This window comes from Marmota marmota, unplaced genomic scaffold (genome assembly GCF_001458135.2).
Source record: "Marmota marmota marmota unplaced genomic scaffold, marMar, whole genome shotgun sequence".
NCBI lineage: Eukaryota > Metazoa > Chordata > Mammalia > Rodentia > Sciuridae > Marmota > Marmota marmota.
The window spans coordinates 15514791-15540896 of record NW_026000241.1 but is presented as its reverse complement, the minus strand read 5'-3'; the positions used below and the strand labels follow the sequence as shown (position 1 = coordinate 15540896).

The 26106-nt window shown below is 38.3% G+C and overlaps 1 protein-coding gene across 3 annotated transcripts in view; it reads right to left on the bottom strand.

Moving 5' to 3' along the window:
- Positions 1 to 15045: 15045 nt before the first annotated feature.
- Positions 15046 to 26106, bottom strand: part of Oxsr1 (oxidative stress responsive kinase 1) — a 110245-nt gene continuing 99184 nt past the window's right edge. For all 3 annotated transcript variants that reach the window (XM_015489484.2, XM_048794941.1, XM_048794942.1), the window contains 6 exons: positions 23740 to 23886; positions 22347 to 22411; positions 20557 to 20609; positions 19040 to 19108; positions 18152 to 18216; positions 15046 to 17750 (listed from right to left, as the gene is read on the bottom strand). In XM_015489484.2, coding sequence (XP_015344970.1) covers positions 17676 to 17750; positions 18152 to 18216; positions 19040 to 19108; positions 20557 to 20609; positions 22347 to 22411; positions 23740 to 23886 — 474 coding nt within the window. In that variant the 3' untranslated portion in view covers positions 15046 to 17675. The remainder of the gene's footprint in view (positions 17751 to 18151; positions 18217 to 19039; positions 19109 to 20556; positions 20610 to 22346; positions 22412 to 23739; positions 23887 to 26106) is intronic.

Genomic DNA, 26106 nt, shown 5'->3' with positions numbered 1-26106 from the left:
GAGAGAGAGAGAGAGAGAGAGAGAGAGAGAGAGAGAGAGAGAGAGAGAGAGATATCTCCACTTGCCAAATACAAACACATCCCCCAAAGCCATGCCCCAATACACACTTCCTCCAGCCACACCCTATCACTTCATTACTACTCAATTAATCCCTATCAGGGGATTAATCCACTGATTGGATTAAGGCTCTTACAACCTAATCATTTCTCCTCTGAACCTTCTTGCGTTGTCTCACATGTGAGCTCCAAACCATAACAATGGATGTCACTGGTCTCACTTTGCCTCTAATAGTTTTCAAATTCTATTTTTTTTTGTTGTTGTTGTTGTTTACTTCTTTCTCCTGTTAACCTTGCCCTCCCCAATTCCCAATCCCAGTGAGATTGCCAAAGACTCCTCATGATGCTTCAAGGTCCAGAACAGGTTTCCTCTTGAAGGAAGCCTTTCCAAGATCACACTCAACTCTCCGTCCAGGGATCTTTCTCTAACTACATGAACCTGAGAGATGGGGCCTATCTCCAGTGGGCATGAAGGTCTCTGACTTCCCCATGCAATCTAGTTGTCCCTTCTTGCCAGTGGGACCGGAGTGCGGTTGCCTCCCTTCAGGGAGAGCCAACAACTTGTATGGCTCCTTTTCTCCATGTGAAGCTGTCTCTATTTTAGTGCACAACTAAAACCAAAAAGGGGAGTAACAGGAATTTTCTAACAACTAGGACACTTTTAAGTAGAATGAATAATTTTCTGTATGGGAAGAGTCAGTAAGCTCACCAGGAATCATCTTTCCATGGACTGGAGGGAGATGTTTGTGTGGGGGGTAGGGGCAGAGGGAGGTTGTCAAACATCTTATTAAAAGAAAAAAAAAAAACAGAAGACAAATTAAACTTAACAGTATAGGAGAAAAAAAGACAATTAATGAATTGGACCGTATCCTGAATCAATAAAAGTTCAGAGAGATCCACCCAATGACGTGGGCAGGGTAGACAAACAAAAGGAAGACACACACAGAAATAGCCTGATTGGTTACAGCCAGGCATTTGCTTTACTTGGACATGTTTTGGCAATGTGCTAAAAGCTCAACTGCTGCTTTTGATGGGCTGAGGCTTGGTTACATATTAAATTCACTACCTATAGAGGCAACTTCAGGTCAAATTTAACAATTTCTTGTGCCAATGGACTTAATGGCATCTCCAAACTCTTCCAAATTTGAGAATAACTTTAGCAAATAAAACCTTGGGGCAGGACTTTTGGTTTCTGGTCTGGCATGGAAGGAGCTACCTACCATACAACTGTAGCAGGTAAAAATATGAACAAACTGAAAACCACGTTAAACCTGTCAGAGAAAGTGAGTCACATGAAGTCACTGCCTCCAACTGGAGAGAGGTAGGTGACACAGAAAATTACCATTTACCTGAGCAGAAATCCACAAGAAGAAACCTCCACAGGAAATAGGACATGGATAAGAAAACCTGGACTGTCGATGAAAAATTACTGGAGGTTCAACATGGACAACACAAAAGTCCAAGGAAGGGCCCCCATACTTCTGCGAATTTTACTCCAGAGGCTCTCCTGGGTTCACAGTAAATAACAGGGTGGAGGGGGATTCCTTATGTTTCTAGCAGGGGAAGAGGAAAGTAACCACTTGAAATGAGTTAGAGCATTCTATTTTTCTTAACAAGGCCTACCCTCAAGAGAAGTTACTTTAATAGAGCCGAATTTATTGAGATTTTATCAGGCCCTAACTAATCTGGGTGAAGAGAAACGTTTAACTCATGCCTGGTCTAGACATCCAACTAAGGGGGTGGAGGGGAAGACTGACAGGCACTAGTTAGTGAAGGCTACAGCCCACTAAATGACTGAGACCTAATTCCAGGGCTACAGAACACTTCCCGCTCCCCACACCTCACCACATCATTAAAGAACAATTTACTGGAATTTTTCTTATACACAGAACATCATGTTGAGTTTCAATAAAATATTACCAGACATTTTAACAGGTGAAAGAACAAGCATCAGAAACAAACTCAGACATAGATAGATATAATATTGGGATTTATCAGATTGGGAATTTTTTATTGGTGCATTATGATTATACATAATAGTGGATTCACTATGATATATTCATCTGTTCACATAACACAATTTGGTTAATTTAGTCCCCCAGTATATATCTCCTCTTTCCCTTTCCTCCTCCCTCTTCCTGAGCCACTTCCTCTGATCTCCTTTGATCTATTTGTCTTCCTTCTATTTTTAAAAGTGGTGGATTTTTTATGGTGGAGATTGACCCAAGGGCACTCAACAATTGAGCCACATCCCCAGCCCTATTTTGTATTTTATTTAGAGACAGGGTCTCACTGAGTTGCTTAATGCCTCACTTTTGCTGGGGCTGGCTTTGAACTCGTGATCCTCCTGCCTCAGCCTCCTAAGCTGCTGGGATTACAGGCATGCACTACCACACCCAGCTCCTTGTGGGTTTTTTTTTTTTTTTTTTTTTTTTTTTTTTTTTTACTTTTTTTCTTTCTACCTTCTGCATATGAAAGAAAACATATGACCCTTGACTTTCTGAGACTAGCTTATTTTACTTAACATGATGCTCTCTAGTTCTATCCATTTTCCTGCATGACATAAATTCATTCTTTGAATAAGACTCCATTGCGTGCATGCGTATGTGTGTGTGTGTGTGTGTGTGTCATTTTCTTTATCCATTTGTCTGTTGACAATACCGGGGCTGGTTCCATAACTTGGCTACAGTGAATTCCATAGCTATAAACATGGGTACTCACGTATCACTGTACCATGATGACTTCTAAATTTTTAGGATAAATACCAAGGAGTGGTATAGTTGGGGCCATGTGGTAGTTCCATTCCTAGTCTTTTGAGGAAACTCTATACTGGCTTCCATAGTGATTGTACTAGTTTACAGTCCCACAAACAGATTATAATTGTTCTTTTAACCCCACATCCTTGCCAGCATTTGTTATTATTTGTATTCTTGATGATTGTCATTCTAACCAGAAAGAGATGGAATCTCAATGTAATTTTGTTTTGCCTTTCCCTGAATGATAAAGATGTTCAACATTTTTTCATATATTTTTTGTTGGTAACTGTAGGCAGGTAGGGTATGGCTGGAAGAAGTAGGTCACTGGAGCCAGGCCTTTGGGTTTTATACTTTGTCTCCGGAGAGCAAACAGTGATAATTCAACTCATTTTCTTATTGGTATCCTTTTTATTTCCTTCTCTTAAAGAATTCTCTGGCCAAAATTTTAAGTACTATATTTAATAGGAGTGGTGAGTGAATATCTTTGTCCTGTTATCATTTTAGAGGAATGTCTTTCCCCATTTGCTATGATGTTGGCTTTGGGTTTGTCATATATTATTTGTTAAGGAAAGTTCTTATTTCCAGATTCCTTCTGTGTTTTTATCATGAACAGGTAGTACTTAATTTTGTCCAAGCCTTTTTTTTTGCAACTATTCAGGTGATGATGTGGTTTTTATCCTTGATTCTATAAAGTGGTGAGTCACATTTATTGAATTGCATATGTTGAGTCATCCTTGCCTCCCTGGAATGAAACCAACTTGATCATGATGTACAATCTTAACATGTTGTTGAATATGGTTTGTTAATATTTTGTTAAGGATTTTTCAGTCTATATTCATCAAGGATATGGTTCTATAGATTTCTTTCCGTGATATGTCCTTAACTGGTTTGGTTATCTAGGTGATATTGGTTTCATAGAGTAAGTTTGGAAGGGTCCCCCATTCCATTTCTACTTGATGGAATAATTTTTTTTTTTTTAGAGAGAATTTCAATATTTATTTTTTAGTTTTTGGCGGACATAACATCTTACATCTTTGTTTGTATGTGGTGCTGAGGATCGAACCCGGGCCGCACGCATGCCAGGCGAGCACGCTACCGCTTGAGCCACATCCCCAGCCCCAGTGATGGAATAATTTAAGAGAAGTATTTGTATTATTTCTTTAAAGGGATGATAGAATTCAGATGAGAATCCTTCTGGTCCTGGGCTTTTCTTTGTTGGAAGGATTGTTTTTTGTTGGGGGCGCGGGATACTGAGGATTGAACCCAGTGGTGCTTTATCACTGAGTCAGGGTTTTTTACTTTTTGAGACAGGGCCTCAGTAAGTTGCTTAGGCTTTGCTAAGTTGCTGGGGCTGTCCTCAAACTTGCAATTCTCCTTCCTCATCCTCTCAGGACACTGGGATTACAGGCATGTGCCACCATGCCTGACTGGAAGGCTTTTTATTACTGGTTCAATCTCATTGCTTGTTCTTGGTCTGTTTAGGTTTTCTATATCTTCTTGGTTCAATTTTGGTTGGCCATACGTGTCTAGAAACTTGTCCATTTCTTCCACATTTTCCCTAGTGTTGGTATATAAGTTTCCAAAATAGCCCCTAAAGATCCTCTGAATTTCAGCAATGCCTGTAGAAGATATGTTCGTTTTCATCTTTTAATTTTCCTTAATTTGGATAGTCTTCTTTTTTTTTTTTTGGTTATATTGGCTAACAATATAGCTCAATTGGTAGAGTGCTTGCCTTGTATGCATTTTTTTTTTTTTTTGGTCTTGACTATTTGGGTTCTCAATGCATCCTGTATTTGAATGTCCACCAATATTATTCTCCAGGTTTGAAAAAAAATTCCTGCTATTATTTAACTGAATAGATTATCAATGCCACTAACCTGTATCTCTACTTCCTCTATACCAGTGATTCTTAAATTTGGTCTTTTAATGCTAATCATGGTTCTTTTCTTTCTGAGTATTCAAATTCACATACCTTGTCTTCAAGGTCTGAAGTTTCATCTTCTCTATGACCTAATATATTGATGAGACTTCCAACTTTTTATTTGGGTTTTTCATTTCCAGGATTTCTGCTTGGTTATTTTTCAGAATGTCTAACCCCTTATTGAAATGCTTTCATATCCTGAATTTTCTCCCTTAATTCATGCCTTATATTTTCCAGTCAACTTTTTAAATCCTTTATTCACTTCAATTGAGTATGTGATCAGTTGCTGAAGTGTTATGAACTTTTGGTGGCATCTTATTACCTCATTTTTTTATGTTACCTGTATTTCTGTGTTGATTTTTTGCATATCTACTAGAATGATTCTCTCTCTCTTCTGTTGTATGTGCCCCAGGCTGGGTGTAGATCTGTGTCAAGACTCCCACTCACTGTGTTATGTTCAGTCTCTAACACTGTTTTGATAAGAAATAATAATCCTAGTAACTGCAAATGCTTTAGAACAAAGCCATGAATTAACAAACCCTTAAAATCTTATTGAAAACATTCTCTAAAACTCCATTTATCCAAGTGGAAAATGGAAGTAATGCTCTAAAATAGGCTGAGAAACTGAGCATTAAAAAAGTAAAATTACTATTCAACTATATAGGAAATGAAAAGGAAAAAAGAAAAATGAGGAGTGGTAAAGTAGGATCAGATAATGCAAGAACAGAGAGATAGAGGAGTGAGTAGAAACATAAGCAAGGAGAAAAAAGAGTAATTCCAACTAACACTTCAAAACATTAAAAAGAAATACACAAAATTGGATTAAGGAATGTAATATCAAATAATAAGGGAAAATCTATCATGCCAACATAGAAAATAGTATCTGTGAAATAAAAAACATTAGAGAGTTTTATGTTACTCCATACTGGGCTATCTGAGATGGACAGACTTCTCATTGGGCCTTCCTGATTAGGATTTTATCAGGTTTGGGGAGGCTTAGTAAATGCCCACTTCTCCTTGGCTTTGCCTCCAACTTTCTCTGGGAGTAGAGGTAGCAATCTCACCAGTCCACATCTGATGTAAATCTAGGAGGATCCCTCTGCCCTTTGGTGTTTCCAGGCACATACTAGCTTTCTGAAGGATCAGAGGAGACAGCCTGTAATTATTTTTGGTTATATGCTCACCTATAGAAACACTTTATGTACCTGGAGCTCTCCAAACAGGTGGTAAGCTAGCTTATCTAGGTTTCAGATTTCCTGGAGTGCAACGGCCTATAGCAGGGGCATGGCACTCCTGTAGTAGTGGCACAGGGTGGCCAACAGTGTGGCCTGTTAGAAGTGCATGACAACTGCCCACAGTTGGAGTACATGTGGGCCATGGGCCAACATCTGGAACTTGGTAGGGCTGGTGTCTGGGATGTCTGTCGGTGGTCCACCTCTGTGGGACACACAGGGTTGCTGGGGTGCAGGCTCTGCCAGCTGTTAGGGGCTTGTGCAGCCACTGTGGGTTGTACAGATTCTGCCTGTGCTGGGTCCATGCTTTGCATACGCTGGCATCTGTGAAGCATGCATTTGTGGGTTGCTTCTGTGGGGTTTACAAAGCTGCTATAGTGTTGTGTGTGTGTGTGTGTGTGTGTGTGTGTGTAGGCAGGGCTTCTGTTGGCTGTTGTGAACCTGCAGCTGTGGCCAGCAGCTGAGGCACTTGCTATTCCCCAGGTATCACACTCTCTGATAAGTGATTTGCTTTCCAGTTCTACTCCACCCCACACCCCTTCAGTTTCAGCTAAGTTATCTCTCCATGCAGGTTACTCACAGCCCATATCAAAGTTGTTCCCTGAGATAGGATTTGTTGCTGTGTATAGATAAGATGCAGTTGTGTAGATTTAAGTGTTGTCTCAACAAAATGGCTGCCCAGCAGAGTTTTCTAGCAATTTGAGATAAGCTGTGCACTTTTGCTAAGTGGCTTTGTAGTTCCTGTCCTGGTTTAACATTTCCTTTCTTTTCTATTGTTGCCAAGGTAAGCTTATCTCCTCTGCCTCTCCTTTCTTTGTTACCCCTCTCCCATGACCTACCCTTAGAAGGGTTTGGGTTTAATGAATTCTGTTCTATTTTCTGTTCCAGTAGCCAGACTCTGTCCCACCTCTCTGACCAGCTATTCTCTCACTATTTCAATTCTGGACTGCAGAGGAATAGAGATTTGCTACCTAACTTCATTCTGCCATCTTGCCCCTTCCTCCAGATTGGGAATTTAAAACCATGATTGAGATGTTAAGGAATCCACTTGATAAAATAGCATAAAAAGAACAGAGGGGCAACATAAGCAGAGTTGGAAATTCTAACAAGGAACCAAATTCTAGACATAAACAACAACAACAACAAACAAACATTGTAACAAATGAAAAATGCTTTTTTGAGACAGGGGCTTGCTAAATTGCCCAGGCTGGCATCAGCTTGAAGCAGCTGGGATTATAGCATACGGCCCCACATGGGGCCTGAAGAATGCCTCTAATGGACTTATTGATAGACTAAACATGGCTGAGGAAAGAATCTCTGAGCTTGAGGATATCATTAATAGAAATTTCCCAAATTGAAAAATTAAGTGTGGGGGGTGGCAGGAGATGGGATGGTGTGAGGAGCCAAAACCCATACCAGAACAGACTATCCAAGAACTGTGGGACAACTACTAAAGGAGTAAATATGTGTAATGAGTGAAAGAAGTAACACTTGAAACAACAGTAACTTAGAATTTCCCCATATTAATGTCAAGACACCAAATCACAGATCCAAGGAGCTCAGAGAATACCACGTAAAATAAATGTCAAAAACAAACAAATTTAAAAAAATCCGACTTCTAGGCATATCATTTTCAAACTACAGAAAATCAAAGATAAATTCAGAGAGATGTCAGAGGAAAAACCACACCTTAATTATACAAGAATGAAGACTAAGAATTATATCTGACTTTTCCTCAAAAACTATGCAAGAGTAGAATAGGGCTGGGTTGTGGCTCAGTGGTAGAGTGCTTGACTCCTATGTGTGAGGCACTGGGTTCAATCCTCAGCACCACATAAAAATAAACAAACAAATAAATAAAAGTATTGCATCCATCTACAACTAAGAAAATATTTTTAAAAAAGAAGAAGAGTAGAATAAAATATTTAAGGTGCTGAGAAGGAAAAGCCACCAACTTAGAATCCTATATCCTATAAATTTATCCTCCAAAGATAGGAGAAATTAAGACTGAGGAGAACAAAAATTGAGGGAGTTTGTTGTAAGTAGACCTGCTTTGTAAGAACTGTTAAAAGAAGGTCTTTAAAGAGAAGAAAAATGATATAGGTAAAAAACTCAGAACTACATAAATAAAGGAAAAACACTGTAAAATAAATTAAACAAAGGCAAAACAAAAACATTTTTTCTTAGCTGTGATAATAGCAACAGATAATATGTGTGTTGTGGGGAAAAGGAGGGGGTTATGTATACTTGAGATGAATGACAGCAATGATACAAAGGTTGGGAGTAAAGAAATAGGATCATTTTAAACTGGCACTTTCTGTGAAGCAAAAGAGCTATTTAAAAGTGTACTTGGGCAGAGCACAGTGGCACACACCTGTAGTCCCAGCAGCTCAGGAGGCTGGGGCAGGAGGACAACAAGTTCAAAGACAGCCCCCACAAAAGTGAGGTGCTAAACAACTCAGTGAGACCCTGTCTCTAAATAAAATACAAAAATAGGGCTGGGGATGTGGCTCAGTAGTCAGGTGCCCCTGAGTTTAATCCCCAACCCCCACCCCCAGATAAATAAATAAAAATAAAAGGGTACTTGGGGCTGGGGCTGGGGCTGAGTGGTAGAACATTTGCCTCGCACACGCGGGACCCTGAGTTTGATCTTCAGCTCCATATAAAAATAAATAAGTGAAATAAAGGTATTGTGTCCAACTGCAACTAAAAAACATTAAAAAAGGGGAGATACTTGGATTAGTTACAAATATATATTGCAAACCATAGTGTAACCACTAATAAAGGCTTTTTAAAAATAGTATAGTCGGATACACTAAGAGAGAAAATGAAGTCATATGAAAATCTCAATTAAAACCACAAAAGGCAGAAAAAGTTGAAGGCAAAGTACAAAGTACAAAAACATGGGCAAAAAAAAAAATAGTAACAAATAAAGTAGATATTAACTCAACTACATCAATCGTTACCTTAATGGCAGTAGTCTGAATACATTAATTAAATAACAAAGAGATTATCAGACCGGATCAAACAAAATAAACACTAAGACCCAAGCAAGTGTTTTCTACAAGAAACCCACTTTTAATATAAAGACACATAGATTAAAAGGGATGAAAAAGATAAACCATTTTAACACTATTAAAAGAAAGTGTGGGGGGGGGCTGGGGTTGTACTCAGTGGTGGTGTGTTTGCCTAGAACATGTGAGGCACTGGGTTCAATCCTCAGCATCACATTAAAAAAAGGCATTGTGTCCATCTACAAGTTAAATAAATAAATAAACAAATAAATAAATAGAAATAAAGTGGGGAAGTGGGGCTGGCTGTGGTGGCACACACCTGTAATCTCACCTGCTCAGGATGCTGAGACAGGAGGATCATATGTTTGGTGCCAGCCTGGGCAACTTTATAAGGCTCTGTCTCAAAATAAAAATCTTTAAAAGAGGGCTCAGTGGTACAGTGCTTGCCTAGCATGTGCAAAAGGCTCTGGGCTCAAACCCTGTACATGCACACATGTGCATACACTCTCACACACATAGTGGAAGCAGTTGAGTTCATTTCAGCAGAGAAGACTTCAGACCAAGGAAAGTCATCAAGGAAAAAGAGGAGGTATGACATAATGATAAAAGGATCAATACTCTAAGAAGCTATTACAATCCTTAATGTGTATGTGCCTATCAAAATACAACAGATAAAACTGACCAAAGTGCAAGTAGAAATAGATGAATCTGCTATTATATTTGGAGACTTCGATCAACCTTCTATCGAAATGGAAAGATTCAATAGTCAGAAAAATCAGTAGAAGCACAGTGGAACTCAACACCACCATTGATCAATTGGATATAACAGACATTTGTAGATTATTTCAATCAACAATTATAAAGTACATATACTTCTTTAGCTCACATGCAACATTCCCCAAATTTGGGCCACATATGGGCCATATAACATATCTGAACAAATAGAAAAGATTAAAAATCATACAATTGCTGTTCTCAGATCACAATGGAATTAAACTAGAAATCAAAATAGGAAGATAGCTGGAAAATACCATAATACAAACACACCCTTCTAAGTAACACATGGGTAAAATTAAAAAAAAAAAACTCAAAAGAGAAATTTTTTATAATATTTTGAACAAAATTAAAAACATCAAGGGCTGGTGTTGTGGTTCAGTGGTAGAGTGCTTGCCTAGCATGTGTGAGGCACTGGGTTCAATTTTCAGCACCACATATAAATAAATAAATAAAATAAAGGTCCATGGACAACCAAAAAAATTAAAAAAGAACACATCTAAATTTTTGGGATACAGAGAAAATAGTGCTTACAGAGAAATATAGCACTGAATACACGTGTGTGTTAAAAAAAAAAAAAAAAACAGACCTAAATTAATCAACCATCTAAACTCCCAACCTTAGGAAACTAGAAAAGGAAGAGCAAATTATATCTAAAGTAAACAGAAAAAATGAAATAATAAAAAATAAATCAATGAAATTGAAAACAGGAAAATCAGAGATCAAAAGCTGGTTCTTTGGAAAGATCAACAAATTGGTAAGCATCTACAGACTAATTGAGAAAAAAAAAGTCAGAAATTGCTAACATCAGAAATAAGAAAGTGGACATCACTATAGATCCCACAAACATGAGAGAGATAATAAAGAAATACCATGAGCAACTCTATGTCCACAAATTTGATAACCTAGATAAAAGAGACCAATCCCTTGAAAAAATACTATCTGTTAAGACCCATATAAGAATGGGCAATTTAAGCTAGGCACAGTAGTACATGCCTGTATTCCCAGCTACTTAGAAGGTTGAGGTAGGAGGATTGCTTGAGTCCAGGAGTTCAGGGTCAGCATGGGCAACATTTGAAATCCTGTCTCTTAATAATATTCAAAATAATAGAAAATTAGAATAAGCCCATATCTATTTCTATTTCCATTTCTATTAAAGAAATTAAATCAGTAATAACATCCAAAACAGAAAGCACCAGGCCCAGATGGTTCCACTAGTGAATTCCACCAAACACTGAAAGAAATCATAGTAGTTCTCTACAATTTCTTCCAGTAGATAGAAGCAGAGGAAGTACTTCTTAATACATTCTATGTGGCCAGCATTACCATAATACCAATACCAAAGACATCAGATGAAAACTATATGGAGCAGTCTCTCTCGTGAACATGAAGGGAAAATCCTCAATGAAATACTGGCAAATTAAGTCCAATAATGTATAGAAAAAACTATACATCACAATCAAGTGGGACTTACAGGTATATACACTTGAAAATCAATGTGATCCATCCCACTAACAGGCTTAAGAAGGAAAACCATATGATCATGTCAATAGATGGAGAAAAATCATTTGACAAAATCTAACATGCACTCATGATAAAAAATTTGGCAAACCAGGAACAGAGGAGAACTTTGTCAATTTGGTGAAGAACAAAACCCTTCAGTTAACATCATACTTAATGGTGAAAAACTAGAAGTCTTTCCTCTAAGATCAGGAATAACACAAGAAGGTCCACTCTCACCACTCCTTTTCCACATTGTACTTGAGTCCTACATAATGCAGTAATAAAATACAGCAAAATGTATAGAAGTTGTAGTCATCTTTGTGTTACTACAACAAAATATGTGAGAAAGGTTACTTGTGAAGAAAAGTTTATTTAGCTCAAGTTTTGGAGGCTCAAGATCAGGTACCCCCACTGCTTTGGAACGCTGGTGAGGAAAGCAGATAGCAATGACAATAGTGTATGGCAGAGCAGGTAGTCCCATCTTAAGTGAGGAAGCAGAGAAGGAGAGAATGGGTTCCCCTTATTCCCTAAAAGGGTAAGTCCCAACCTAAGGACCTCCCACGAGGCCCCATCCTAAAGTCCTATAGCACAGTCACCCCAAGGGCCAATTCTTGATTATGTACCTTTGAGGACACTCAAATTATACACAAACCAGAGCAGATTGGGAAGGAAAAATAAAACCTTTCTTGACTACAGAGGACACTATTGTTTATAATAGAAAACTCACAAGAATAATGGTAACTAAAACTTCTTGGAAGGAGTAGACTATAACAAGGTTTCAGAATACAGGATTAATATACAAAAGTTGATTGCTTCAATATACCAGCAAAGAGAAAATGCAATTTGAAATTAAAAGCATAATACCATCAAGGATGAAGCTCAGTGGTACAGCACATCACGCTCGGTATGCATGTGGCCCTGGGTTTGCTCCCCAGCACCACAAAAATAAATTAACAAAACCACTTACACTGGCACCCAACAAAATGAAATGCATGGGCATAAATCTACAAAATATGTAAAAGTTCTGTATTAAAAAATACAAAACTCTAATCAAAGACACCAAAGAGCTAAATAAATGTTCATGGATGGGAAGACAGAAGAACTATGACAGCCAAATACAATATGGGATCCTGGACTGAAACTTGGACCAGAAAAAAGAGCAGTAGTGGAGCAACTGAAAATTAGCATTGGGTCTGTAGATTAGTCAGATGGTATCATATCAGTGTAAATGTCCTGACTTTGAAAACTGTGTGTTGTTATATAAGATGTTTACATTTGGAGAAGCTGGAGGATGGGTATAGGTATATTCTTTGTACTGTTTTTGTATTAGTTTTTTTCTGAGAGTACAATTTGAGAAAAGCTCACTGAATACATACTTCACCAAAGATATATAGGTAGCAAAATGAGCATACAAAAAGATCTCAACAACATTATGCATTATGGAATTAGAAATTAAAATGATATACCACTTTGCACCTACTACTATGGTCAAATCCAAAATACTGATAACACTGAATACTGTCAAGGATATGGAGCATCAGGAACTCTCACTCATTGCTGGTGGGAACACAAAATTACAGTCAATTTGGTGGTTTCTTACAAAATTAAACATACCATTATAATATGATCCTGTAGTCCTTCTCTTTGGTAATTTACCCAAACGAGTTGAAGACTACACAAAAACCTGCACATGGATATTTTCAGATTTATTTATAATTGCTAAAACTTAAAGCAATTGTGATGTCCTTCAGTAGATAAATTGTGGTACAGACAATGGAATCCAGTGCTAAAAAGAGTAAGCAAGCTATGAAAAAACATGGAGGAACTTTGGATGCATATTACTAAGTAAAAGGAGCCAATCTAAAAAGGCTTCATTCTGTGTATTATAATGGTGGCTACATGTTATTACATATTTGTCAAAACCCACAGACTAAACTACATTGAGTGAACCCTAATGTAAACTATTGACCTTCGGTGATAATGATGGGTCAATATAGTTTCTCAATTGTACCAAAGGTAGCACTCTGGTGTGGGATGTTGATAGCAGCTAAGGCTGTTCGTATGTGAAATCTGAGGGTAATTTGAAACTCTCTATACTTTCCATTCAATTTTTTTCCCAATTCTACTTCTAATTCAGCTGTCAAAGATATCAGTTTAGATCGCAAGCCTTTTTTTATTCTGTTCTATATGACAGCAGAATGTATTATCATTCATATTATACATTATAGAGCTCAATTTTTCATATCTTTGGTTGTACACAAATTAGAGTCACACCATTCATGTCTTTATACATGTACTTAGGGTATAAAATTGTGACATTTGCAGGTAAATGAATGGAGTTGGAGAATATAATGCTAAGTTAGCCAATCCCCCAAAAACCAAATGCCAAATGTTTTCTCTGATATAGGGATGCTGATTTATAATGAGGTTGGAGGTGGGGGGGCGCATGGGAGGATTAGACAAACTCCAGATCAAAGGGGAGAAGGGGGAAGGGGTGGAGGGAGCATGGGGGTAGGGACGAGGGTTTAATGAGATGGACATCGTTACCCTAAGTACATGTATGAAGACCTGAATAGTGTGACTCCATTCAATTTTACTATGAAACCGAAACTGTTCTAAAAAATATAGTCTATCATAAAAGAAAATGGGGTAAATGATCTGACCTCCAAAGGAGGAACCTTGAACTGTTGCACTAAGCAACCATGCAAGAAGTAAAACCTAGTAAGCTGCTCTAAGCCTGTTTGAAAGAATGGGTAAGTGAAGAGGTCCAATTTACTCTTCCCCCAGCTTCTTATACCTTTTCCCTGTCCCATTAGGGTAATGATGTCCATCTCAATCCACCCTCTTCCCTACCCCCATGCCCTCTCCTCCCCTTCCCCCTTCCTCCCCTTTGATCTGGAGTTTGTCTAATCCTCCCATGCGCCCCCCCACCTCCAACCTCATTATAAATCAGCATCCCTATATCAGAGAAAACATTTGGCATTTGGTTTTTTGTGGATTGGCTAACTTCACTTACAATTATATTCTCCAACTCCATCCATTTACCTGCAAATGCCATGATTTTATACCCTAAATACATGTATGAAGACATGAATGGTGTGTACAACCAGAGATAGGAAAAATTGAGCTCTATATGTATAATATGAATTGTAACGAACAATACTGAGTTCACTTTTATAACTCACTTAAAAACAAACACATCAGCTGCAGGTGATATGGGGCTGTAATGCCAGAATCCATAGCCTTCTGCTCTGAAATACTGGGACCCATAAGCAGGCCTACCATGAATTTTGGCCACTTCTCTTGGGAAGGATTACGATCAGGAAGATTCATCTAGTTGTTAGAGGACACGAATACAAAGGAGCCTAGAATCTTAAATGGAACTCAACCATTTGGTATCAAAGCTGAGCAGGGGCAGGTTTAGTCCTGCTCAACACTTCCTGAAAGGGATTTCCAAGGGCTTGACCCTGGCATCTTTCCACTGCCCCGAAGCATGAACAAAAAAACCCAGTGACTCAGAAAAGATCAAAACATAATACAAGAAGTTCCATATCCCAGCTTCTCAGATTTCCTTGGGCAGACCTCATCCTTTCCTTTTGGGGTTTCAGTTTCCTCAATTGTCAATGGTTTTAAGCAATTCTAGATAATCTATAGGTCAATAGATACATTTTATAGCTTATATGCACTTTCATTTTACATGAAAAATTGAAGTCAGTAATAACTCCATGACCTAGTCCCCACAACTCTCAACCAACAGCCACTGAAGTAAAGGATCCATACAACACAAGAGACAATTTATTCTTTATTGATTAAAAATGAAGAAAACATGCAGTAAAATACAAAGTCAAAAAAAGGGGGAGAAAGTTGAATATTTTACATCTTCCATAATCTAGCATATGTCATAAGGAGGAACCTCCACTTATTGATACACCATTATTCTATCCTCCAGATTATTAAACAGTATCAGCTGGCTCTAAGATTTGGTTTAAAACTTAAGCAAAAACCCCAAACAAATCCATTAGTAATTTAGAAAGACGATACTTTTCACAAATAGCATTGGCACATATTACCTTGTGCTATAGTTAGTCCCTAACTCCAGGGACAGGGGTATTCTGGGGACCTAGTAACAGAGATGCACCCTGAACCACTACTACTGGAAAGGAGTGAGGAGGCTCCCTAGGTCACATGCTATCGCACCTGGGCAGTTTCTGTTCACCTGTTTTCTCAGCATCACTGCACAAGCTGGCAGAGGGAATTCACCACACAACATGCAGAAGAAGAAATAACACTGTCATGGGACTTGGTGTTTGTCTCCTATTTCCCAGCAAGGCAACCAATGAACTGAACAACAAAAAAAGATAAGCCCCAGCCCCCACCTTCTATTGTCATGCCAATCCCACTGAAATTCAAAGCTACTGGTGGGCTAGAGAAAGTGAACAAGGCCACTCACTCCCAGCCTGGGCCATACCACCTCCAAATGAAAAGCTAAAACAGTGATGTCACCCCCACCATGGGTTCATAAATAATTAAATTATAATAGGCTTGTTTGAAATAAAAAAAGGACTCTATGGCAAGCAACTAGCCTGTTGTCAAAGAGGACATTGTATCTTTTCCACACCTCATTACCAACTCCCTATCCTTGCTTCTCCATCGTTCACTACCATGATGACCACCACCACCCCCAAAAAAGGAAAAGGAAAAGCTAAATATTTTTCCAGCAAGCTGGTCAATCTCTTTTCTCTCTGCTGATTCAGCAAACTCCCTTCTTTTACCAATCATGCTGGGACCTTGAACTTTGGTATCTAATCTTCTAATCTTTCCTCCCAATCCCCATCCCAAATCCAACTCCTCTCACACTCCCCAACATCCACCCCTTTACCAACATGCCTTTACACCTGGAGCAGGTAAAGAAAGCCCATGACTAAAACTACAGATTCAGAACGAATGAAATAAAGGTACATCAAGTCAGTTATGGGGAAAACTTTCAGGTGTTTTCCAAGAGAAAACCAGGTAATCTTGTTCAGACCAACAACATTGGAAAGGGCTCAAGAGATTCTGTGAAAGTCAACTCTCCCTTCTCCCTGGGGCCACAGCCCATCGTTGTATGTCTCTTTAAGGCCAGATAGAGTATCCCATTCATACATAAAACTTGGTAACTTGGCAGGGTTATTAGCAATTAGACAAGTCTGACAATGAAATAGGAAAAAAGAAAACTCAAACCCACTGATTATTCACATATTGCATTATGAGTGTTCTTTTTTAAACCTAAAGAATAATTTATATAACTTCTGTAGAAAATCAAATGAACACTGTCTACTCATAAAACCTAAAGGTCACGGCACATGTGGTTTCACTTTCCATCTTGAGTCAGTTTCAGCGCACAGGGTCCCCCTCCACAGAGTCAGTGCAGGAGAGGGATGGAAGCCAGGCCTCTAGCCCAGTGTGAGTCTCTGTTATTGCTGTAGTAATCTCAGCCTTTTATACCCACTTCCTCATGACTCAGAGGCCAGGTGCACTGATTTTCATTGGAGGATCAAGGAGCAGTTTTTCTTCAATTTTATTTCTTAAAATTTGAAAATAAATACTTCCCTAGTGATATGAATTATGATTATTTTTCCTGTTCAAAAACCACCTCTGGCAAAATTTACTTTTACAAGCTATTACTTGATGTTTTCTGCAAAAACAGTCCAAAGTTCCACTTTGAAGGATCTGATGGCTGAAGTTTGACTACAGTCAAATGTTTTGCACCAGCTGAAGTTAAGGCTAGCAACCCTTTCTGGAGGGAGCAATGAAGGGGGTGCCTGAGAGCAGCTTTAGCAAAACACTTAGAGACACCATGAACAAAACAGGAACACAGTTTAGGCTGCCTCCTCCGAGGCTGTGCTTTTTCCTAACAAAGGTTGCTAGAATTCACATCAGATACAAAGAAAAAAACACTAATTAAATTCTCTGGGCTCCAGCTAAACAATCAACTTTTAATTGCTACTTCAGTGGTAGAGATATCCCAAGATGCCCACCTCTGGGCAGGTGTGGGAGAACAGGTAGGAGAGGTTGCCCAATGTAGCTGCTACTTTCCACCTGGGCCATTACTGGAGTAAGGCAAGAATGAGCTGAGCGATCTCCCTCCTGAGCCTTGAGGCACACGGGCCACTTCTCAGATGGCGGAAGAAAGGGGACATGTGCAGCACATTTACTAACGGAACTCTTTGAGGGGATGCTGGCCACTGGTGATCCAACTTTACTTTCCCTGTGGGAAAAAGGGGAATGATGGCAGGAAGAACATAAAGAAAGAATTCTAAAGCTCCTAGCCGGGAGGTTCGTTGCTGGGTTCTTTGGCAGTAGTGGGTTTAGGCCAACAGAAGCAACAGAGATAACGCATGTGTGGAATCTCCTTAGGCCGCCTCTTCTGGGGCTGTGTTTTAGCTGATGCTGAGCTGGGCAAATCCTATTAGTTTGCCATCATCAGGAATATCCGAGCCTTCAACACCAGATGCCTGAGGACCAAACAAAATGACAAGCTGTGGCTATTTATAAACAAAACTGCAGTAGCAATTAAAATTGACATGGGACTATGGGAAGGCAGGCAGTGGGTAAAGAGTCCCTGGGACACAAATGGGAGGTTGATGAAGGTGTTTTTTTCCTGAAGACAGGATACACAGCTGAAGTCAGACTGGCTTATAATTTCACTTGAGAACAGTTAAGGGCTTGGGGTTAGAGGGTTCTGAAAAGCAGAAAAAAAAACTGGGGTGGGAGGACATGAGGGAGAGACAGTTAAAGAGAGAACACTGCCATATTTTAATATTCTCATTATTCAGGGAATATAAAAAATCTGGTCTGCAGAGGCTGTTGATGTGTAAATGGTAAGATGGTTTAATAAAGAGAAAGGGATGAATACCAGCTTGAAAGTGACAGATCGATTTGACTGAGGTTCTTCCACAATTTTCTGCAAATTAGCTGCCACTGTAATCATACAAACAGAGAAAAGCAATAAGAAGTTACATAAATCCACTATCAAAAAGGTTAAATGGTGGTTAAGCTTTGTACAATCAAAATGGAAGTAGAAAGATCAATCATTCCTCAAATGAAAGCATTTTTTAAATTCAACCCCAAACTACACAATGAATCTTGAATCACTGGCAAATTAACTTCATTTAAAACTTATCAACTAGCCTGGGAAGGACAGGTATGTTTTGTCCATTAATGGACCAGAAATTCCCAGAATGGAAGTCAACAAAGTATGACCTATGGTCTGGTTTTGTTCTGCCTGCAAACTAAGAATGATTTAAAATGACAGATGACATGTGGCCCACAAAGCTTAAATGATCCATTGTCTGGCTTTTTGAAGGGAAACTATTCACCTTCTCAACCTGATGGTCTTTCCCATCAGTAATGTACCTATAGCTTGTGCTTGTGCCTTTTCCCTTCCTTCTTGCTTTTCTAAATCGCTAATATTTGCTCACCTCTGTGCTCCACAGACTAGATACACCAAAACAGATGAAAAATGACCAAGCTCCCATTTTGTGACTTTTACTACCACTTTTACCAAAGTATCCCAGAGACCTGGGTGTGTTTTCATCTACTACCACTGGAAGTCACAAAGCAAACTTGAAAGTGGGATATTTCTGTTTGGTAAGGGAAATGTCCTCAGTACCTATAGTTTCAGCCAAGGCAAGAATCATTTCAAGAATCATCAGACCTATTCAGTGGAACACAACCCTGATTTTCTAGGCACTAAATATACAGACAGAGACATGGGGCACAAGGCACAGCACAGTATAGTTACCTATTACTAAATCCCTTCCGTCGACCAGGCCAGCAGAAATGAGTTCCTGAGAGACACCCTCTGCTGTATCTGAAAGGACAAACAAGAAGGCATTCCATTTCTTGTGCACATACATCATTGCTAACACTCAAAGCCAGCATGTGTGACAGTATTGCTTGGACCCAAATGAACTACTAAGTTCACAAAACCAGGGTCCTGTTCCACTGGCAATGATCTCAACTGAGAAATTCTCTTAGGTCTGGCTAGAAGGCAGAATTGGTATGAACCAGGTGTCAAGTATCAGCTCATTGTACAGATAACTTTTAAAATGGTGGAATGTAGAGGGTTGAGGCCCATGCCAGAAGAACCTTCAACAGTGACTCTACAGAGCACAATCCTAGACCCAGGCTCTGAGATATGATGTTGAATGTGGAACATCTCAAGTGCTAGTAAAACTTTCTCAAAACCTGAGAGAACAAATTATAATCTCTTCTCTTTTGGTATTATGTTTTAAGTTTTTGTTAAAATCATTTTCTTATTATCTTGTGGATTTTCTCCTTAGTCATCCCAGGTGGTATAATCTGAGCAATGGGTATAAAGAGAAAGTAAAAAAGAAGAAGATGGACTACCCCAATTTATCTCATTTTCAACTGACTCAGTGGTGCTGGTTCCTGAGGGCTGGACACTAAGCCCTGAGTGGGAGTAGGAGAGCCAATGGGAAGGGGTGCATATACTTTTACATGATGACCAGAAGTTTCAATTAATTCCTGAAAATGTGAATGAGTTTTGCATTGCTCTAAAAAAGTCAAACAGATACACCTTAGTACATTTACATCTGTTCTCTTTAATGGCCAGATGTTAATACTGAGACAGCAACTATGGGATGTAAGGAAAGGTAACTGCTAGCTTCTGGCCACTCCTCAAATCAGAACACTGAATAACAACAGCAAAGCAAAACAAAACCAACCAACCCTTGCTCTAGGGTGAAGTTCACAATCAGAAACAGTACATGCCAAGGTTCAGTTCTGCCTGAGGAGAAGGGAAAATGGAGGTGGCTTCTTCTTTACTACCACAAAGAATGAGCATGTATAGTGAGATAAGAACATGAACTATGAACTCAGATCTTGTTTGAACTTTAGCTACCTCTCTGCAGCTGTGTGACCTTGAACAAGTTACCCTGCCTCTCTCTAATCCTTGACATCATCATCTAGTAAATGGGGATAATAATTTTTCATTAGAAGGCTGTTGTAAGAATTTAATGAGCTAATGTAATGTATAGCAAAATACTTGGTCCACTGTAAGCAGTAAATAAGAGCTACAGTCATTTACTGTTTGTATTATTACATTAGATTTTCTAAATGAGTTTAGTAGTAAGTAAACTACATTTTATTTCATTCTATTCATTTGACCCCCAAAACCTAAACCAAGAAATTTTTATCGTCTTAAAAAGGCAAAATATATCTAAAAGACAGAAATTTCACACTTGATGAAACAACACATTAGAAGTTAATCTGTTTTTAATGGTTTTGATGCCTCACCTCTCCCAGGAGTAAATTCAAATCTAATATCATTTAGTTCTTTTTTGGAATTCCTGTGGGGAAAAAAACAGAATTAAATAAAATAAGAATTTGTGAATTTATGCATAAGAGTCTTCCAATATATATCAGGAAAGCTGTGCCTTAGAAAGATTAGTCTGTTCCCACAAGTTATATGATTTGTCCTGGTGTGCTAACACTTCAGGGCTCAGAGCCAACAATTCAGAATTATACTCTAATTGTCCTAAGCCTTTGAATTTACGTCTCCCATTGAAGAACATAAAAATCTCATACTTTGGGGGAGATTCTTAGATGTCCACTCCTACCGTATTTCTTCTAAGATGATGTTATGGTTTGAATAAGTCCCACAAAGTTCACATGCTAAAAACGTAATTACCAATGCACTGGGTTTTGTTTTGTTTTGTTTTCCCTTTTTCTTTTTCTGTTCTTGGTATTGGGGTTTTAAGACATGGTCTCACTCAGTTGTTTAGGGCCTCGATAAGTTGATAAGACTGGCCTTGAACTTGTGATCCTCTTGCCTCGGCCTCCTGAATCACTGCCCTCAGAAGATTGATTAATGTTGTTAAAGCAGGAGTGGGTTCATTATCATGAGTGAATCTGTCATAAAAGTGAGTTTGGCTGCCACTTGCTATCTTATTCTTCCACCATGGGATGAAATAGCACCAAGGCCTTCACCAAATGCGAGGCTCTTCTTGCTGCAGCCCCCCAAGCTGCTGGGATTGCGGGTGTGTGCCAACAGGGCCCAACACACTCTGTTCTTAATACATAATTTCTTAGTCTATTCTTTCTGGCAGCTGAATAAATTAAGATAGAAATGTTCAGCACCAGTTTACTGATTTAACTGGCACGGTAAGCACAAACAACATGATATTTAACTTCCCAAAACAGTCTGGAACATTAGTCATTAAAAGTTCTCTAAAGAATTCTATCTGCTTCTATCTCTATTATGATCCTATTGGGAAGACAACTAAGAATTCAGATGCAGAAGTGGGGTTAGTCAATAGTAAATCAGTGGGACTCTTTTTTAAAATGTTATTAATAGTTAAAGAGGGTTTGGGCTGTCTCACATGACATTTTTTCAATACTAATTTTTTCAAATATATTTATGAGTAGAAAGAGACCTAACTGGAACAATATAACACTAATAGCTATTTTGACATGAAAACTTTGGAATCCTAATCCAGAGTTCTTAATCCCCTGGCAGAAATTGAGGGGTTAGGGGTTGAGGGGTGTTTAAAATGAACAGATTGCTACCCAGGGCACTTACTGCTGAGCAGTCTGCTAGGACCACTCTGTACATCCCCACCAGAACTACCAACATTTGCCATATAACAGAGAAACAAACTAGGAATATACTTAGAGGTTTTCCTTTTCATCTTTATTTGATCTACCAATCACAAAGCACTCCCCTTCTGAGTTAGTCAATCCCAGAGTCCATAATGCTTATATAATCACTAAACTTCAGATAAGCCAGTGAGTGCTGCTCCCCTAAAACATTCTCAACTACAGACTATACTTTCTAATTCAAACTATGCTGCAAATGTACACATTTGTCACTATTAATGGACAAACTAGGAGGGTATGTGCATCAGTTAGTCACAGCAACTGCTAACTGCCAGGTCCTCACACTTTGCTATTACTTCTAAGAAAATAATACACCAGCAAATTAACACCTACTGATGCTGGGGGGACACAATCATGGCTTTAGCTATTCTCAGCACAGATTATTCAACACCTACAGGGAACTCACAAAACAGAAAATGTCCTCTTACCTTAATCTTAGTACTAGACTGATTGGGACCTTGGTTTCTTGTGAACCTGCTCCTGAAGACAAAGCCTAAAATGCATTGAAAAGTATAAAGTCATTGCCTGTGAATGTTAAGCATGGAGGTAACTGCAGAGGAATCATCCACTGGCAGCAATTCTCTTCCTCTCCAGCTGAGGTCATCCTGCTCCCTAAGACATTCATTCCCTGCTGTGGCAGGACAGGCACTCCACAGCAGCAACAAAAGCTAAATATCAACTTGTATAAACATAATTAAATAATTTTCAAACCCAGATGAAATTCCATATATTTTATATTTTTCTTGCCCCTGTTCCCCTATACAAAGGTGAAAAATTAGGTTTATCACTTTTTAAAAAATCTGCGCCTGTACCATTTGGCAACACACAAGTAGGGCCTAAATCAGCTGCCCCTCAGGGATCCTTCAACCGAAGGTTCCAGGTCTTTCTATAGTTAAACTAATCTCTCTGAAAACTGTCTAGCTATCTCCTGTTTAATGGCAGACATAAACTCTAAGTTACTTGTAAAATAATTCTAATCATTAGAACTTTTTGCCCCTATGATGGCAGAAATGGAAAGCTGGAAGGATGAAAGGTTAAAAGAAGTTATCTCCATGATTAACTAGACATGCCCAGTGCACTGGTCTTCAAAGCCAGAACACATGATACATGGCGCTACAAAAGGAAAAATCACAACTTTCATTTTTTTTTCACTTAAACTATTGGGGGTGGGGGACAACTTCTAACAATTAATAAATCGACACAAAACCCTTACTTTAGCAATATAGCATAAGGTCACATATGTACTATCAGAAGTTTCCTGAAGGGAGCATGGGAGTTACACAGCATACTGGGATTCACAGGGAGGACCTCATTCAGCTGCTTTCAGATAAATACAATTTAATGAAGTTTGTGTGTACTTTATTTGAGTTTATACATCACTTAGTTTTAATAAAATCAACTCTCACAAAATTAGTATTTTTAAAAGAGTAATTTAGAAAAACCACAGGCTGTAAAAATACTAATAAATGATACAAGCAAAAATGAGCAAAAGAAAACAGTAAAGCAGATGATTCTCCTAGCCCCATCATGAATGCCATCATTTGCAATCTTAAGTTAATAATGATCTAACACACAGCCAATAAGAAATTAGCCAAAGAATTCTGATGTTTCAAAAGTTTTCAAACTTAACTTATTGTTGCTTAAGATCTTTATGAACTCTCTTACCTTCAGGTGAATATTCAAAACTATGAAGACATAATTTCTAACTTCTTCCAAAATCTACTAGGACAACAACCTGAGTACATTAGGCTATTTCACATAAATATCTGCTTTTCTTATCTACCAGTACTAGGTGGCCATTAGAAGACATCCCTGCTTTACCTGAGCTGTTTTTGCTGGCTCTGCAGGTGGTGGGAGAGAGACTTGAGTTGGCTGGGTAGACATCTGTCCAGCTGGCTGAGGTAGATGAGTAGAAATCTGTTCTGGAACTTGGAGCAAAGTACCCATGGGATCAGTTGTTGAAAAGAGCTATAATGAAACCATGCATACAGTGCTGTTAACTTGATTGGAAAGAGAAGCAGATTTACTGACAGTCAAACAGAGCCTTACAGGGTGACATTTTCAAAGCAGTTTTTATGATGTACTGGCTTGACAACACTTCTCTAAATATACATATCAAACAGAAGTCAAATATTTCTAGGCATTTTAGTTTTTTACCGACTTTCGATACAATTTACGTGCTTTTAGCTTCATCTATTTTAAGTGTATAATTCAAGGGTATTTGCACAGTTTAAAGAACTACACAACCATCACCAAATGCAGTTTTGGAACCCTTTATCACCCCAAAAGGTTCACAAACCCTTTTAGTAAATTCTTGCTTCCACATCCAGCCCTACACAACCACTGATCTACTTTCAGTCTCTGTAAATTTGCCTTTTTTGGGCATTTTGTGTAAATGGAGAATCTAACAAAAAGTGTTTTGTGTAGTTTTTTTCACTTTGTATCATATTTACTTATTTTTTTATTTTTTCAAAATAGTTTGAAATAGTTATAAAGTAAAAAGTTATTTTCTAGGTGTAGTTGGTCACAATGCCTTTATTTTATTTATTTATTTTTATTTGGTGCTGATGATCAAATCCAGGGCCTCGAACGTGCTAGGCGAGCACTCCACTGCTGAGCTACAATCCCAGCCTCCATCACATTTATTTTTAACCACATTTACTCCATCCCCTTCACACAGCCAAAACAGCTTCTCCAAAATAAAAAGTTAAGTGGGTAAAGTATTTATAAAGTATGTATAGTGTTTCTGTAAGAAATTATTGAAGCTACATTTTTTAACACATGGTGCTTCGATTTAACTGAATTCCCTGAATTCCCCAATACAGTGGTATAAAAAGGGGTGGAACCTTTAGGAGGAGGGGCTTAGTGGGAGGTAACTGAATCATGTCTGCCCTTGTGAAGGGATTTATGCTGGTCTTGTTGGAGTGGGTTAGCTTCGTTCAGAGTGGGCTGTTATAAAAGAGACAGCCTGACCCCTCCAGGTCTCTTGCCATGTGATCTTTCATATATACTCCATGTTTCTACCATTGATGCCATCTGCCATGCTACAATGCAGCCAGAAGGCCCTCTCCAGAGGCCCACCAAAGGGGGTCACATCATCTTTAACTTTTAACCTCTGAAATCATGAGATAATTAAATCTCTTTTCTTTACAAATTATCCAGCTTTAGGTGTTTTGATAACAGCAAAATAAAATGGGTTATGACGTGAGGACTTTTATTACATATAAAGAGATAATCAACCAATGATTCCTTAACATATCTAAAAATATATTTCAAAAATGGGTGTGAAGCTTTATAACAAACAGACACAATATAAATTATCTTGCATTTTGAATTATTTCATAAATTTTGATTATGCAATGTTGGGAAAAACAAAATTAAAAATTACAAGTTAGGGAAAAATACCAATGGCAATGGCCAAAATTTAGAAATGAAAGAGTAAAAACTTTCAAAAGGCAACAACAGAGGTCTAGTAGCTGATGAAAGTAAAATAAACGAGACCAGAAGTAAAATTTTATATCATTTAATCTCATACATCAGAGGAAGTAAAAAGTTCTTCATTGGTTTCAGAGTTTGACAGAAATATAGCACATTAATATTAGCTGGCCTCAAAGTAGAAGGGGGATTTTCAGGGAAGGGAAGGGGAAGTAGAGGTGCAAGGGAGGTAGAGTGGAAAGAAAGGCAAGGACGATAGAAGGGAAGTTAGGTATGATCAAAGCACAATTATGCATGTATGTAAAAATTACAGTGAAGCCCATTAATTTGTAAAATTAATATGTTGATAATTATAGTTAAAAAGATAACTTTTGAAAATGTACTATTTCAAAAGGTTAGCTTCCAAAGTGTATGTACATGTATGTTTATCTATAATAAAGACAAAAAGGATACATATAACAAAGCAATAAGAAGATGTACAGAAACTGGGATCCCAGTGCACTGTTAGTGGAAATGTGAAATGGTGGAAGTTCTAATGAAAAATAGTATGGTTGTTCCTTAAAAAATTAAAACATAGAATTACCTCATGATCCAGCAATTCTATTTCTAGATGTATACCCAAAAGAATTAAAAGCAAAGTTTTGAACAGATATTTGTATACCTATGTTCATAGCACCATTATGCACAACAGCCAAAAGACAGAGGTTCAAGTGTTCACTAAAAGATGAATAAACAAAACAGTATATACATACA